This window comes from Apodemus sylvaticus, chromosome 4 (genome assembly GCF_947179515.1).
Source record: "Apodemus sylvaticus chromosome 4, mApoSyl1.1, whole genome shotgun sequence".
NCBI lineage: Eukaryota > Metazoa > Chordata > Mammalia > Rodentia > Muridae > Apodemus > Apodemus sylvaticus.
This window is the reverse complement of record NC_067475.1, coordinates 3852020-3867094: the sequence shown is the minus strand read 5'-3', so window position 1 is coordinate 3867094 and position 15075 is coordinate 3852020. Positions and strand designations below refer to the sequence as shown.

General features: G+C 43.5%; 1 protein-coding gene across 1 annotated transcript in view; it reads left to right on the top strand.

Annotated features, from left to right (window-relative positions):
* Positions 1 to 4567: 4567 nt before the first annotated feature.
* Negr1 (neuronal growth regulator 1) overlaps positions 4568 to 15075 on the top strand; it is a 779863-nt gene continuing 769355 nt past the window's right edge. The window contains exon 1 of the mRNA XM_052178861.1: positions 4568 to 4944. Within this exon, the coding sequence (XP_052034821.1) occupies positions 4787 to 4944 (158 nt within the window). The 5' untranslated portion in view covers positions 4568 to 4786. The remainder of the gene's footprint in view (positions 4945 to 15075) is intronic.

Here is a 15075-nt window from a genome sequence, read left to right as displayed (position 1 = left end):
TAACGGGATCTCCTCCATGAATCAGGGCCAAGTGGAGTCTGACTTATGAGGAGCACTTCTGTCTCTGTAAACTTCAAGGTAGTATAGGTGTGGGCCCCAGCCCTACCCCATTAGTGTGAGTGTGTGTGTGTGTGTGTGTGTATGTGAGAGAGAGAGAGAGAGAAAGGGGGGCGCTGGAACATACAAAAATGCTTACACTTGTGACTTCTGACTGAACAGTCAGTTCTTAACTTGGAATGGTTTCCTTCTGTGAGGCAGAATACTTAGCAATGTTGGAGAATAGTAGCCCGTGCCCTGGTAAGTGCTGTTAACTTACCTGTTGAGGTTACTGAGCATTTGCCAGAGCAACCTAGTTGCCTAGAATCTTAGTCACGGTTTCTATTCCTGCACAAAACATTATTGCTGAGAAGCAAGTTGTGGAGGAAAGGGTTTATTGAGCTTACCCTTCCAGGTTGCTGTTCATCACCAAAGGAAGTCAGGACTGGAACTCAAGTAGGTCAGGAAGCAGGAGCTGATGCAGAGGCCATGGAGGGATGTTTCTTATGGCTTACTTCCCCTGGCTTGCTCAGCCTGCTCTCTTATAGAACCCAAGCCTACCAGCCCAGGGATGGCACCACCCACAATGGGCCCTCCCTCCTTGATCACTAGTTGAGAAAATGCCCCACAGCTGGATCTCCTGGAGGCAGTTCCACAAAGGAAGCTCCTTTCTCTGTGATAATTCCAGCCCGTGTCAAGTTGACACATAAAACCAGCCAGTACACCTGGTTCCAAACTTTTAAGGGGGCTAGGCTGAGAATCTCTTATAATTCCCTTATGGTGGTAGTTCTGTTGGTTTGTTTTTAATGTTTCATAATGACTTGAAAATGTGTCAAACTTAAGCCTGTTCAACTCAAAATGAATCACTGTGCAAGTGAGAGAGAGCCCTTAGCCTGGCTGAAGCCTTCAAGAACTATAATATATTCTTACTCTCAGTGCTTTCAAGTGGCTGGTAGGTCCTGTCCTGCATAAAATTTTCCATACACTAGTGAGCTGGGGTTTGAAGCTGTCTTCACTCACTACAAAAAATAAAAAATAAAAATAAAGCAGTTAATTTCTGTCCTCTATTTTCATAACAGAGATCTCATTTGCAGCATACTGCCCACACCCATACTGCCTTGAAGTCTACAGAGACAGAGAGAGTGTTCCTCAAAAGTCAGACTTCACTTGGCCCTGATTCAATGAGGGGATCCAGTTGGATGAATCTTAAATGAAAACTCTAAAGATGTTTTGTAACTGTCTCCTTTCCAATACCATTGAGGGTTTAAAAACATTGTCACAAGCAAGAGGAAAAGTAAGTGTAAGCCAATGGACAAGTGTCTACCATCACTACTTGGCTCCACATGGCTGTTCCGAATCAGCTCCATATTGGTCGTTTCAATTCTTTATATGGGATAACTTGATGATTAGAAATAGCAAAGTGCATGCTTACGAAGCAAGACACACAATCTCTGTTAGCATCTGAGCAGGGTTTCATCCCATGACAACCTGTCAGGTAGTCACCATCCATTCAAAGACAGTGTGGCCTTCTATTCTACCAGTAGTAGGTTTTTCTACCGTTTTCATTTTCTTACTTGGTTTTTAGAGCTTCCTCAAAAGAAGCTAAGAATTCCAGAATTTATATCTCTACTGGGAAGAATTCCAAGACCTCAGAAGCAACTGCTGGAAAATATAAAAAAAATCCCTCAGATATGAACCCTCAGAAGGGTCAAAGGGTAAGCCTGCCATAGCATGAGGTTAAACTTATTTCCCGTTTCCCTGTTTAATCAGAGGACAACATAAATGCGCTGGCTGTGCAGGGCTAAAGCAACTGCCTGACATGCATTTTTTAATTGTCACAGACTTACAAATAAACTCTAATATCCCCACATTTATCAACCTGGTTTCCTCTTCTCTTTTACTTAGATTGGGTGTTTAAGAGTTAAGTGTTTTCTGATCATCGACTGGAAGCCCAGATAGAAACCAGAAAGAGGAAAGGAAACTCATTGCCTTTAAATAGAAGTGGCTCTGGTTTCGGTTTGCAAGCCTGAAGGGTTGTTGTACATATTAAAATTGCAGCAGAGCTCACTCCTTGGCCACAGAATTCCCCCCCCCCCATCCTATCCAACCCCCCTGCCCCCAACACTGCGGAAGATGCTAGTCTCTGGGGAAAGCAGTTAGGAAAGTATGTCTTTCTGTGGCTTGTACTCGAAGGTGCTGGCTCTTCCATCCCTGCATACAATATCGTTAAACTTTGACTCAATGCCAGAAGCTGAGCCTTTGCCTCTTTTCATTGGCAGTCTAGTTTATCGATAGCGAAATAATACCGCATGGAACTAGTTGGCTACATAGTGGGAAGTCAAGCCTTCTAATACCTCGTTTGTCCTAGATAATTTTAAGCTTTATCCAGAGTGCACTGCCAAGAATGTTAAATGAAGTACACGAGAGGAGAGCTTTAGGTATCTGGCATCAATATTAGTGGGAGGCTGCCATTTGACAATAATTTCCCTAGCACAGCAGACGGTAAAGAAAAATGTTTTCATTCATCCGCAAATGACTAACATTTTATTGATGTTTCGAAATGCGGCTGAATACTACCGCACTTTCAATTCCCGAGCGGGTTCTGAGAATTAAGCCTGAATACTAATCACATCAGTAGCTCTGGCTGCAAACCTCACGGTTAATTGCTGAGCCTCGCAGGGAATCTTCTGCAGGGTAGTGATGTTGCTTAGAGGCTCCTGGATAAGTCAGTCTGGGTGGTCCCGGGTGATGTGAGTTGCTGGCCCTACCCCATCTATCCTTAGACAGAGTGATAAATAAAAATAAAAAATAAAAAGCCACCATGGGTACCACCAACAACTATGACTCCTGCCTGCCTCATCAAGAGCTCAGTCTGGGGAGGAAGCCGGATGCTGACCCCTGCAGAGATCCTTGCTTCAGTGCGCTCTGCCACAGGGCCCCGCTGGCGTTCAGTAAAAAAGGCGTTCAAATGAGCACCAGTGAAAGACCAACGTGTTTTGTAAATACCGCTACAGGCGGAAGGTGGGGGAAATCGAATGGGGAGGGTACGTTTTTTCTAACCACTAGCTTCCCAACCTCCTCTCGGGCTCTGGAACCGCTGTTCTGGATTCAGATTCTCTCATTGATTTGCAAATCGCCTGGAAGAGCTCTTAGATCTTAAGGCTGAAACTGAGTGCCAGAAGGGGGCAGGAGGGGGGATAAAGAGTGGACTATGAGGTGACCCCTTGACTTGTACCCTGTTTTGCCCTGACCTGGGCGTAGGCTAGCAGATTCGTGGGGCACTGCTTGCAGCATGAGGGGTTGAGGTTGCTGCTCAAAGGATGCAGGTCCACCCCAGCTGGGAGGCGGTGAAAAAAAAATACAGCTGGGACTCCTTAAAGCCGAGGAATGCTTTGGCTAGAATGCGTGAGCCTCCCGCCCAATAGGCTCAAATGGGTTAAACTGCCTCTTACATAACAGGACCGCCTAGCTTCACACAATTAAAACACTGATTGCAGCCTCCTCCAACTCTGCATCCCAGCAAGGCCCGCCCATCCCTCCCATTGCGCCTGCGTGTCGCGCGCTCCCGGCCCCGCACGCGCCCTGCACACTCCATCTCCCTCTCGCAAGTGCACACTCTGTGCTGACACCACACGCGCACACACACTCATGCGCAAGTTAGTATCAAGACGCACAGAGAAAAGCAGGCGTTCTCCAGTCCGCACAGCGGACTCACACTCGCACTAGCTTTCGGTCCGCAGACCCGAATCACTATACTGTCCCTGCAAAGCAGCAGCGTCGCCACAATCCCTGTTTATCTCCAAAAAGAATAAAAAGGCATACCCCCACTAAAGAAAAATAAGGAAAGCAGGGAAGGAGAGAGAGAGAGAGAGAGAGAGAGAGAGAGAGAGAGAGAGAGAGAGAGAGAGAGAGAGAGAGAGAGAGAGCGCTAACTGGCAGCTTATTAACAGCGCTATTAGCTAGTCAGGATTTAAAACACACACACACAGAGACACACAAAACAAGACAACAACAAAAAAAAGCTAACTCACTCACAGTCTCAGGCGTCATGATGGCGCCGACCCCAACTTGAGCACTTTAAAGTCGGGGGCCCGGGGAGCTGAAAGCACCGGAGGGCAAGCCTGGCCCCCATGCCCTGACTTCCCAGCCCCGCGACTCCCAAAGCTCTTTAGCTCGCGCGGCCAAGCCAGACTAGACCTCGGCGTATCCTCGGTCGCCCTATCTTCCCTGTCCCTCTCCTTCCCTCTTTTTGATCTATCTCTTTCGCTTCTTGCCCCCCCTCCCTGCTTGGTCCTCCTTCCCCGGGCGGGGTTGCTACGGAAACGGCCGCTTGGCAACGCGCGCGAGCCCGGGGGCCGCCGGCCGCTGCTGCGCCCCGCGCTGCCTGCGCCGCCTCCCGCGCTCTGCTCGCCGCCTCGCAGGACAGTGTGCGGCCGCCAGGGATTAGCCACGCTCCGGACGCGGCCGGGCGCCCCGAAGGAGGTGGAGCGCGGTGCCAGGGGGCGGGAGGGGCGGGAGGGAAGGCAAGCTGCAGAGGAGCAGAAAGGAGGCGAGGCCGGGGAAAGAGGGAAACTACGCCCGACAACTAGGGAGGGGGCGAGAAAGAGAAGAAACCCACCCACCCACTCAGAAAAAGGAAAAGAGGAAAAAAATCTCGTGTGGCGCGCCGCCTGGTTATCGGGCAGCCTCGCCAGCAGCAGGGGGTGGGAGCCGACGCTGCCGGAGAGCGAGCAGCCTGGCAGGCACGGACATGGTGCTCCTGGCGCAGGGCGCTTGTTGCTCGAACCAGTGGCTGGCGGCGGTGCTTCTGAGCTTGTGCTCTTGCCTCCCGGCCGGGCAGAGCGTGGACTTCCCCTGGGCGGCCGTGGACAACATGCTGGTGAGGAAAGGTGACACGGCGGTGCTCAGGTAGGGACCGCGCGCCCTCTCCACACTTGCCTCAGTCTGTCTTTCCGTCCCTTTCCCTCTCTGCACCTTGCTTTACACCCAGCGTGAATCCTGCTGTTGCTCAAGAGCAAAACCACCACACCTCAGGCTAGCCACGCATGACCCTCCTTAGACTTCCCGGTCCCCAGGGCAGGGGTCTGGCTGGATGAGGGAAAGAGGGAAAAGCGCTTTCTAGGCAGCCCGGGGTTAGGGAGTGTGGGCTTGAAGGAGGGGCAGGTGCCACTTTGGAGCTGGGTCTCCGCTCTGCTGCCAGCGGTACTCCAGGAGTCTGACAAGTTTACAGGGCTTGTTTCTGCTTCACTCCTGTTAAAGCGACTTTTCTCAACTGCTGGCTCTGTGTTTCATTTATTTTCCCTCTCACTTGAACAGTAAGATCCAAATATTCCATTCAGCTTTCCCCCCCCCCCCTCGTAGCTGTCCTTCCTTGTTTTCCTCTTCCTCGTTCCCCTATCCCATTTGTTGAACTCCCTCTTCAGTCATCCCCATTGCTTCCAGTCTCTGGCTTATCCGGTTTATTCTTATTCTATTCTGTTTCCCCTGTTTCACACTCACCTTAGTTCCTGTCATTCCTTATTCTCCCTGTTTGCTTTCCCTTCCCACTAATTTCTGGCCCTCACCATAGCCCTTGTCGTCCCCTCCCAGACCCTTATCTGTCTCCAGCTTCGCCTCCCTCCGTGCACTTTTCTGTCACACCCACACTCAAGGTCCAGTACCATTTTCAAACCCCGTAAATCTCGATTTTATGAGCACACTCCTTCTGAGCTCTCCCATCCTCTCACACACTGGCACTTGCCCGGATTCTCCCTCAGTGTTTAAAGGATGCACACTCCACACTCACCACGCATGCAAAGCCCCCCTCCACACTTCCCTTCCTCTTCTGTCTGTAGTTTTACCTCTTGTCTTCCCCTATTTTCACTGAGCTGAGCATGAATAGAGTGTTTGTCGTGAAGGGTCCCCCTAGCCTGTTTTCCTCAGAAGCCACACTGCCAAGTGTGCCCAGGGGAAGATTTCCTTCCCCATTGGATATAAATTGATGACCAGTCATGCTTAGAGCTAAACAGGGCTTCCTGCCCTGCCTTGCTCCTTTACTCCCCATAGACCCACCTACACTGCCCCCCCCCACCTGGTTTGCTTTGCCAATCTCCCTGAAAGATCTTCGCTCTCTCCACTGGGTGGTAGTTTGCTTATGAGTACAGATTACACAGAGCCAGTATAATACATGCATGTCTAAGGTGGGGAAGAATGCTTATTTATGGTTGAACCAGGCAACGTTTTAAATTTAAGGGATGTAGGTTTGATGCATGACTTAAAGCTTTTTAATTGTTCTTGAGGCCAATTGCACAGAACAATTTTAATACATGTTAATACCTTGTTTTAAGAATATATTATTCTTGTTAAAAGTCTGAGAACACAAAAGTAATATCTTTCTGTTACAGTATAGAAGAATAACTTTTCATTTTGGACAAAGCTGAGGTGTGCTGAGCACATGAGAATTAAACACCCTTTTATTCACGTTATTAGTTTCTTTGTAAGTTTGATCCTCAGCTTTAGATGCAAGCTCAATTACAGAGACTGAAATGTGTGTGTGTGTGTGTGTGTGTGTGTGTGTTTGCAGTAGCAAACGGCTAAACCGTCACAAGCATTACCATTTTCAGCCTGAAGGATTTGATCTTTCACTCATATTGTGGTGATAAATCTTGGCAATTCCCTTTCTAATGAGCAGTTTAATAAGTGTTATGGTCAGCTGAAGTATCGGGAGCAGGGCGAATGTTCTGCTTCCTGGAGACCTTCACTCTGACAGTGTAGAGCTCCCGGCTTGGCTTGTGGGGAGTAGTCCTACTGTGGTGAGTTTGGTTTGGTTCTTGCTTTCCCATAGGCTTCAGACCTCATCCTTGAATGACACATCTTGAGCTTCATAGCATTTTAGAGAACTCCTGACTCTCGAAACTTCTCAGTGATGTTAATCAATTGCCTACATTTTAAATAGTGTTTTTGTCGCTGGAAGCAAATTCTATCTGCTTTACTTTTTTTAACATCAATTTCATAATTCTATAGAGATTCTCGAATTATTGATTCCCCCAAGTTTTAGGGATGAGATGGTTTATCATTTATTTATAGGAGATTGCATGTTCATTAAAATAGTGAACATTGCTCTCAGTTCTCTATGACTTCGTCAGCATCTGGTATTGACTTTGCTCATAGGCTGATACAGGTGGGCTTGGGGAAGAGCAGATGGTGGCCAACTCAGGGAACATGTTTTCATTAGAAGTAAATCCATCAGGATATATATGTATATGTATATGTATATGTATATGTATATGTGTGTATATATATATTTATAAATACTCAAATTATTGTTAATATCCTGTAACTCACTAGATAAACAAAACCATACTCCACAAACATGAGGCCCATTCTTATAAAAATATGTGAATCGAATATCTAAGAAAACACTTAATAGGTCACTATGATAATCTACTGTCTTTTTTTCTTTTTTAAATTGAAACACATTCCTTAAAGCATCTCCTAGAGAGTAGTGAGATAACTGTTAGCAAGTATCTTGAAGTGTTAATGCCTGGAAATGCAAACATGCCAGTTAGGAATGTAGGTGTTCCTGATTGTTAAGGAAGGGAAGGACAAGGTCAAAGATCAGCCGATCCACTTCTGCCTCCAAAGGGCCAGGGAATCCATTTTTAAAGAAAAGAATAACAAAAAACCAAAACCTTCCCTTGAGTGGAGCTGAAACACAAAGGAAAAATCCATCCTGATACTTTTTGCTGTCTGTCACCTTGTAAATGGCCACCACCATTTAGCTCACCTAGAGGAGGTACAGTGAGTTATAGGTGATCACCAAGGTTTCAGCTCTTCTCTCTGTCTGGGCTGTCAGGTTTTGCAAGGCATATCCTCTGAGCCACTCAGTAAACCTGTATTTAATGATGCATGTATTCAACAGAGTTACTCTTACGTGAACTTTGTATTTCAAAAATACATGAATTTCTAGAATACACCTGAGATTTTTAAAAACATATTTCCATCATTTGTATCGACATAGAATTTGTTGTTTGCTGAATTTAACTGCATCATTCTATTCCTAATAAAACGTGTTGGTTGGTAAATGGGAAGGTGTACTTTTTCTCCAGTCTTCAGGTTGCATTTTGTAGCAGATCTGAGCCATTGTCTCACCTGGTGACAAGGCAGAGGACAATCAAAGCAAGAACTTCATTAGGACCCAGGGCTGCTAGCCCAGAGGAGCTGAGGCACATTATTGAAATTTACATACTAATTAGGTGACTTTTTAATGTTAACTAAAATGCCAATCAGTTACTTTATTCTCACTGTATTGGCAAATACTGTTGGGCAAACAGGTCAGAGATGCCCATAGCCTTTGTAAACAGCTGCAGACATTTGTATTCTCCCCACAACGGCATAACTCTTTGTTTGTTTTTCTCATTGTTTTTCCAGACAGGGTTTCCATGTCTGTCCTGGAAACTGCCTATCCTGGAACTTACTTTGTAGATCAGGCTAGCCTCAACCTCATAGAGATCTACCTGCTTCTGCCTCCAGAGTGCTGGGATTAAAGGAGTACACCACCATGCCCAGCATCTGCACAGTTCTTAAACACATTTCATTTTCAACTCTTTTTTTTTTTTTTACAATCTGTTTATTCATTCAGCCATTCTGCATGGATTTTGTGTATTTTCAGCGACTTCCCTGATATTAATTCAAGATAATTTACTCTGTGCTTGTTATGCTTTTAATCAAAGGAAGGAAAGAAGGAGGGAAGCAAGGAGGGAAGAAGGGAAAGAGGGAGGGAGGAAAGTCTTCTGTGATACATTATGTTACTTAGCAAAATGAGCACAGCTGGTCATTCTATGCACTGGACTTGTATGTCAGTTACTGGGTAACATGCTATGTGACTTTTGCAGGGAAGTGCAGGTAACACACATGCACTAGAGTACATGTTTCCACAGAGGATGTTTCTGTGGGAACCACATAATCTTGCCAATAGATTTAGAAATGGTGCCTTGAATATTCACTCCTGTAGGGCAACACATTTGCTGTTTTTATTCTACATTAAGTTCTCCATTGAAATGCATGCCGTTGGTTACAATAAATGATTTATGTATGAGAAAGTAGAATCACCAATAAATAGAAGTCAATTAGATATCCTCAGAGTAGACCATTGGGATGTCTTCTTGTAAGCTAAGTCCCCCTGTACACCAAAGCAGCGTGTTCTCCCAGTAAACTCTTTCTCAGCATGGAGATCTTCAATTTATAGCATTAAGGTATTATTTAAATGCTTCTGTGCTGATTTGACAGAGTTTTTAAACACATAATTCCAAAGTTCTTAAGGAAGGAAGATGCCATCCTTGGGTTTAAAGGTGGACAAGCCACCTGGGAAGAGGACCGCCATGAAGTAATTGCCGCCGTCAGATTAGCCTGTAGGGATGTTTGTGGGTCCTTTTACTTGACTGTTAATTGATATGAGAGGGCTTAGTCCATACCAGGCAATACCATCCTGAGGCAAGTGGGTCTGCGTGTATAAGGAAGGCAGCTGAAAGAGCCCAAGGAAATAAACACGTCAATAAGCAGCACTCCTCCTTGGTCTGTGCTTCAGTGTCTGCCTCTAGGTTTCTGCATGGAGTTCCTGACCTGATTTCTCTTGCTGACAGACTGCAACCTGTAAGCCAAATAAATACTTTTTTCTCCTAAGTTGTTTTTGGTCATTGTTTTATAATAGTGGCAGAATAAAACCAGGGCAAAAGTGATAAAGGATTATCATAATGAGTCAGCCTGGGAAAATGAGTCCCTAACATAGAACTGAGAAATGGTGGAGTGTCATGGGTGGTGATGTGCCATGTGTGGCAATGTGTCATGTATGGAGATGTATCGTGTGTGGCGATGTGTCATGTGTGGTGACTTTTCATAGGTGGTGATGTGATGTGTCATGTGTGGCAATGTGTCATCTGTGTCATGTGTGGCAATATGTCATATGTTGTGTCATGGGTGGTGATGTGTCATGGGTGGTGATGTGTAGTGTCATGGGTGGTGATATGTCATGGGATGGGATGTGTAGTGTAATGTGTGGTGGTAATGTGTGGTGTGGTGTCATATATGGCAGGCGATGTGTCATGTGTAGTGTCATGTGTGGCTTAAAACTATTCCACTGCCAGATATGCTACATGGCATATCAGCTAATAACAATTTATTAATCATATAATAATAGAGTGCTTTTAAATATTTCTAGATGATTATTTTTGGCCAATCTAATTGTTTCAGAAGAATTCAAAATTTCCTTTGATTGTGTGATTTTTTTTTTGCATATAGGCCTATTAATGGACTTATTTTAAATGTATTTTTTAATAATGAAATTGCTCCATGAAGTGAGAATTAATAATTTAGTTTTAAAAATTTATCAAAACTAGTGACAGTATGGTATGTCAGTCCTCTATAGCCCTGTGTACCCTCTGCTATTCTGTGTGGTTGGGAAGGAGAGGCTGTGATCCTCCAGACTTTGCCTTTTTGTATTCCTTGTCTGGTATTACTGGGAAGATGGGGAGGAGGTGATGAAGTGAGTGGCCAGGGTATTACTCCATTTTCTCTCCCCTAAGATTTGAGGCTCTCGGGGGAAGTACTTCTGCTCCCCACCCCCAGAGGCAGCTTCCTTCTATGACCATAGCCACCTATTCTGTTAACCGGGTCAGTAGTGGCTTCCTCTCATTACTAGTTACTATGGTGCACCAATCTTCTTAGTGTCTCAAAAGTTCCTTTTCCTTTATAATAAATCCTGACTTTAAACCACTTCTGCTTTAAATACCTAGAACATTAGATGTTGTTTCTAAAGCCCTGTCTGGCCCACAATAAATTAATTACTTCATTGACTTTTATTTTTTATATTTTACAGCAACAATAATAGTAATAATAACAATAAAACAATAAAGTGCTAGGGATTGGAACTAGAGCCTCTCCCATGCTAGAAAACACTCTGAATGTATGGAATGCTGTAAGTTAGTTCCATGATAATTATATTTAAACAAATGATTCTTTCACCCACAGGGTGTGTGTGTGTGTGTGTGTGTGTGTGTGTGTGTGTTTGTGTGTGTATATTCTTGAGGGCATGATGCTAAGTCTTCTCCTCTCTCATTGAACTTTGGTATTGAGGTACAGACGATTTCATAGATATACCATGTGTTCCTCATCAAACAATGAGAACAAAAACTCACTTCCAACAAACTGGCAAAATCTAGAACTTTTCTAGTAGTGACCATTATCAAATAGGGTGTTTATTCTTCTCTGGTAGTTATTTTGCAAAAATTAACACAACTGAAGGAATTAGGTGATAGATTTTAATATTTTGACAAAATGAGCTTTATGCATTTTCTTGCTGTATTTAGTTTGGAAAACATGGAGTTTTAAATCCTCGGGTGGGCTGGTGTTCAGCACATCCTGGGATCTGCTTTTTAGGAGAGCAACACAGAGAAAGTGTGACTCACTGAGTCACTGAAGGAGAAAGTGAGGGCCAGGCCTGTTTACAGCAGTTAGGGAGGCCTTTCAGCACTTAGTAACACACTTCCTTTAATGCCCCTCTCTTTATGTTAGGGAGGCCTTTCAGGATTTAGTAACATACTTTCTTTAATGATCCTGGATTTATATGGTGATGGAAAGCAAACGTTTAGCTAATTGAATCTGCATGTCAACAGGATTCTTTGTCTTAATTAATGTCTGCAAAAAATTTTCGTAGTTTGTAACATCCTTGTTGGAAAAGCTCAGAATTTACTTTTGTTTTGATTTTAATTTTTTCTTTGCGTATTTTGACCAAATTCCTTTTCCTCCTTCAACAGTTCCTACATTCTTCTCACCTCTCTATCTCCCTGTAATTTCATGTTCCTTCTCGCTTTATATGTAAAACAAGAAAATCCAAACAAACAAACAAAATCAATAAGACAAAATACACAAATAAAATAAAATGATAAGCACACCTAAACTGATGCAGACCTTCCTGTACGGCTAGCTAGCCCTGGGCATGCATGGGGCCTGCCCTGGTGAGTGGGTGATATGCCCACTGCCACTCTGTAGAAGACCCTTTTTCCCTTATCCAGCAGGTATCAGTTGCAAATAGATTCTTGGTGGTAGGACTTTGTGTCTGTTTTTTTCTTCTCAGAGCTGGGATTGTTCTGGTTTGAGTTGGTGCAAGTCTTGTGTGTACTGCCACAGTCTGTGAGTTCCTGTTGCATCTGGAAGACACTGTTTCCTTTGTGTCATCCATCATCTCTTATAATATTTCTGTCTCCTCCTCTGAAGATGTCCCTGAATCTTGAGGAATGGGCTTTGATGAAGGCATTCATTTAAGACTGAGTATTCCAAAATGCCCCACACTCACACACTATCCAGTTGTGGGTCTCTGGGTTAGTATCATATACTGAAAGAAGAAGATTTTCTCTGAGGGCTGAGCAAGGACCTGATTTATAGGTAGAACAGAAAGTCATTAAGAATCCTTTTATTTAGTTATTCAGCAGAAAGTTAGTGTTAGGTTTCCCCCAAGCCCATGACTTACCTAGGGTCAAGTTCTTGGCCTCTTAGCAGTTTCAGGTATGAGTTCCATCTCAAGGAGTGGGCTGTAAAGAGTGGATGGTTACCCCCATAACATCTGTGCCACTTTTGTAACAGACTATTTTGCAGGGTGCTCAAGGCTGCAGCTTTCAAGGTTTATAGCTGAGTGGTGTGATTATATTTCTCCTCCAGTAGCATACACAATACCTTGCAGTACCATGAGCACTAGTCGGTAAGCATAATGGAAGCTTCTACAGTGGCATTGTTTTTCACAAGACCTTTATCATTAGTTATCCCTCCCTACATTTCTTCTCTTACCTGATCTTCCCATCCCTCCCCCCTTTAATCATCTCATTCTAGTTCCTTCTTTATCTCTTTAAATTGCTAAATTCTCTATCCCCTTCTTTGGAAGACCTGTAATCCCCACTGATTATTTATTAGCTATGTGGTTATTCAGATTGAAATACTTGTATCTAAATCTTAAAAGCTAAAACAGTTCTGAGTGATAGAAATACTGCTGAGGTATCAGTATCTCAGAGACTGAGTTGTACTACAGAGCTGTAATAATAAAGACATCACAATATTGGCACAAATCAGACCTGTTGATCAATGGAATAGAAATGAAGACAGATATAAATCCACACACAAATATTGACACCTTATTTTTTTTAATAAAGAAGCCAGAAATAGACCAGGAAAAGGACAGCATCTCCAACCAATGGTGCTGGTCAACCAATGGCTGAACAGAGACGAATGCAGGTATATTCATGCTTATTACCCTGTACAAATCTCAACTCCAAGTTGATCAAAGGCATTAACATAAATCTGGATTCCTCCTGAATTTGACAGAAGAGAAAATTAGGAATAGCCTTGAACTCATTAGCACACGGAAGAGCTTTCTGAGCAGAAGACCAAGAGCACAGGCACAAAGAAACAACAAATAACAAATCCAAATTTGTGAAATTGAGCAACTTCAGTATGGCAAAGAATGACATTAGTAAAGCAAAATATTCTACAGAACAGTAAAATCTGTTTAGCAACTGCACACCAGATAGAGGATTAGTATCTAGACTATATAAAGAACTAAGAAACTGAGCATCCAAATATCAAGTACTCAATTAAGAAGCAAGCTATAAAATTAAGCAGCATTTAAGAAAAGAAAGAAAGAAAAAAGGAAGGAAGGAAGGAAGGAAGGAAGGAAGGAAGGAAGGAAGGAAGGAAGGAAGGAAAGATTAATTCAGATGGCAGAGAAGCACTTAAAGAAACTTCAATATCCTTCTTAGCTTTGGGAAAATGCAAATCAAAACTTCTTTGATATTTCATCTTACACCAGAATGCCCAAGATCAATAAAACAAATGATAGTTCACCAGGTGAAGATGTGGATTAAGGGAGAAGGAGCACACATCCATTACTGGTGGGAGAGTATGTACACATGTGCGACCACTATGGAAAACACTGTGTGATTCATTAGAAAGTTGAGAATTACTCTACCTTGACATCCAGCTATATCACCCTCAGACATATACCCAAAGGATGCTTTCTCCTACTTCAGAGGTACTTCATTTCCCACGTTCATTGATGCTGTATTCTGATAGCCAGAAACTGGAAAGAGTCTACATGTCCATCAACTGATGAACTGGTAATGAATATGTGGTTCATTTACAAAATGGAATATTTTCTAGCTGTTAAGAAAAATGTAATCTGGGGCTGGAGAGATGGCTCACTGACTTTTCTTCTTAAATTACAAGGTTCTAATTGCTAATATTTTAAGCTGTAGCTCTAATCCAAAGGAGAGCCATGGTTTCAAGTGACCAAGGAAGGAAAAGTTATCCTCAACACTATACCACAGCGATTACAAGAGCTCCATTCACACCCATACAGACCCACACACACATACCACACCATACCACACAGATGGCAAGAAATCTTCACATTCATATCTCATTTTTAAAATTTAATCATATTTATTTTATTTATTATATCACCATCATCATCAATTATTATTTGTTTTTTGATTTTTTTTGACTCAACTTATAGAAACTACTCTTCCTTCCCTGCAAGGCAAAAATGAAATGAAGTTAGTGGACACAGCAGAAACAGAAAATTGGCCATTGCAATGGATGACTTGTTCTCAGTTGTGAAAAGTAGACCAGCATTTGTACTCAGAGGCAGGGTCATAGTGCTTGGTAAACCACAGGCAGTGATAGGAGGTGATAGGGCTTTCCTGTGGTCACAGGCTTTGATTATGATGCCAAGGGGTTATCTATCAGCATTGTGCCTTCCAATCCATATCAAGTTCTGGATCCTGATGGAGAACCTTTGATGCTCTCCAGCATCCAGCTGGCAAGGGAACTGGTTTTAATCACTTTCTCTGAAAGCCAGAGAGAGGGAAGAAGGGACTTGGCAGTGTTGGTAACATTAAGTGTTGTGCTTTTGAAAAGATGCCAGCACATTGTACTTTCCAAACAGCTAGTAAATTTGCTCAATTTAAAGGAGATTTTTTTTTTAACCCTGCTCAGTCCAGAACTAAATTGTTCTCT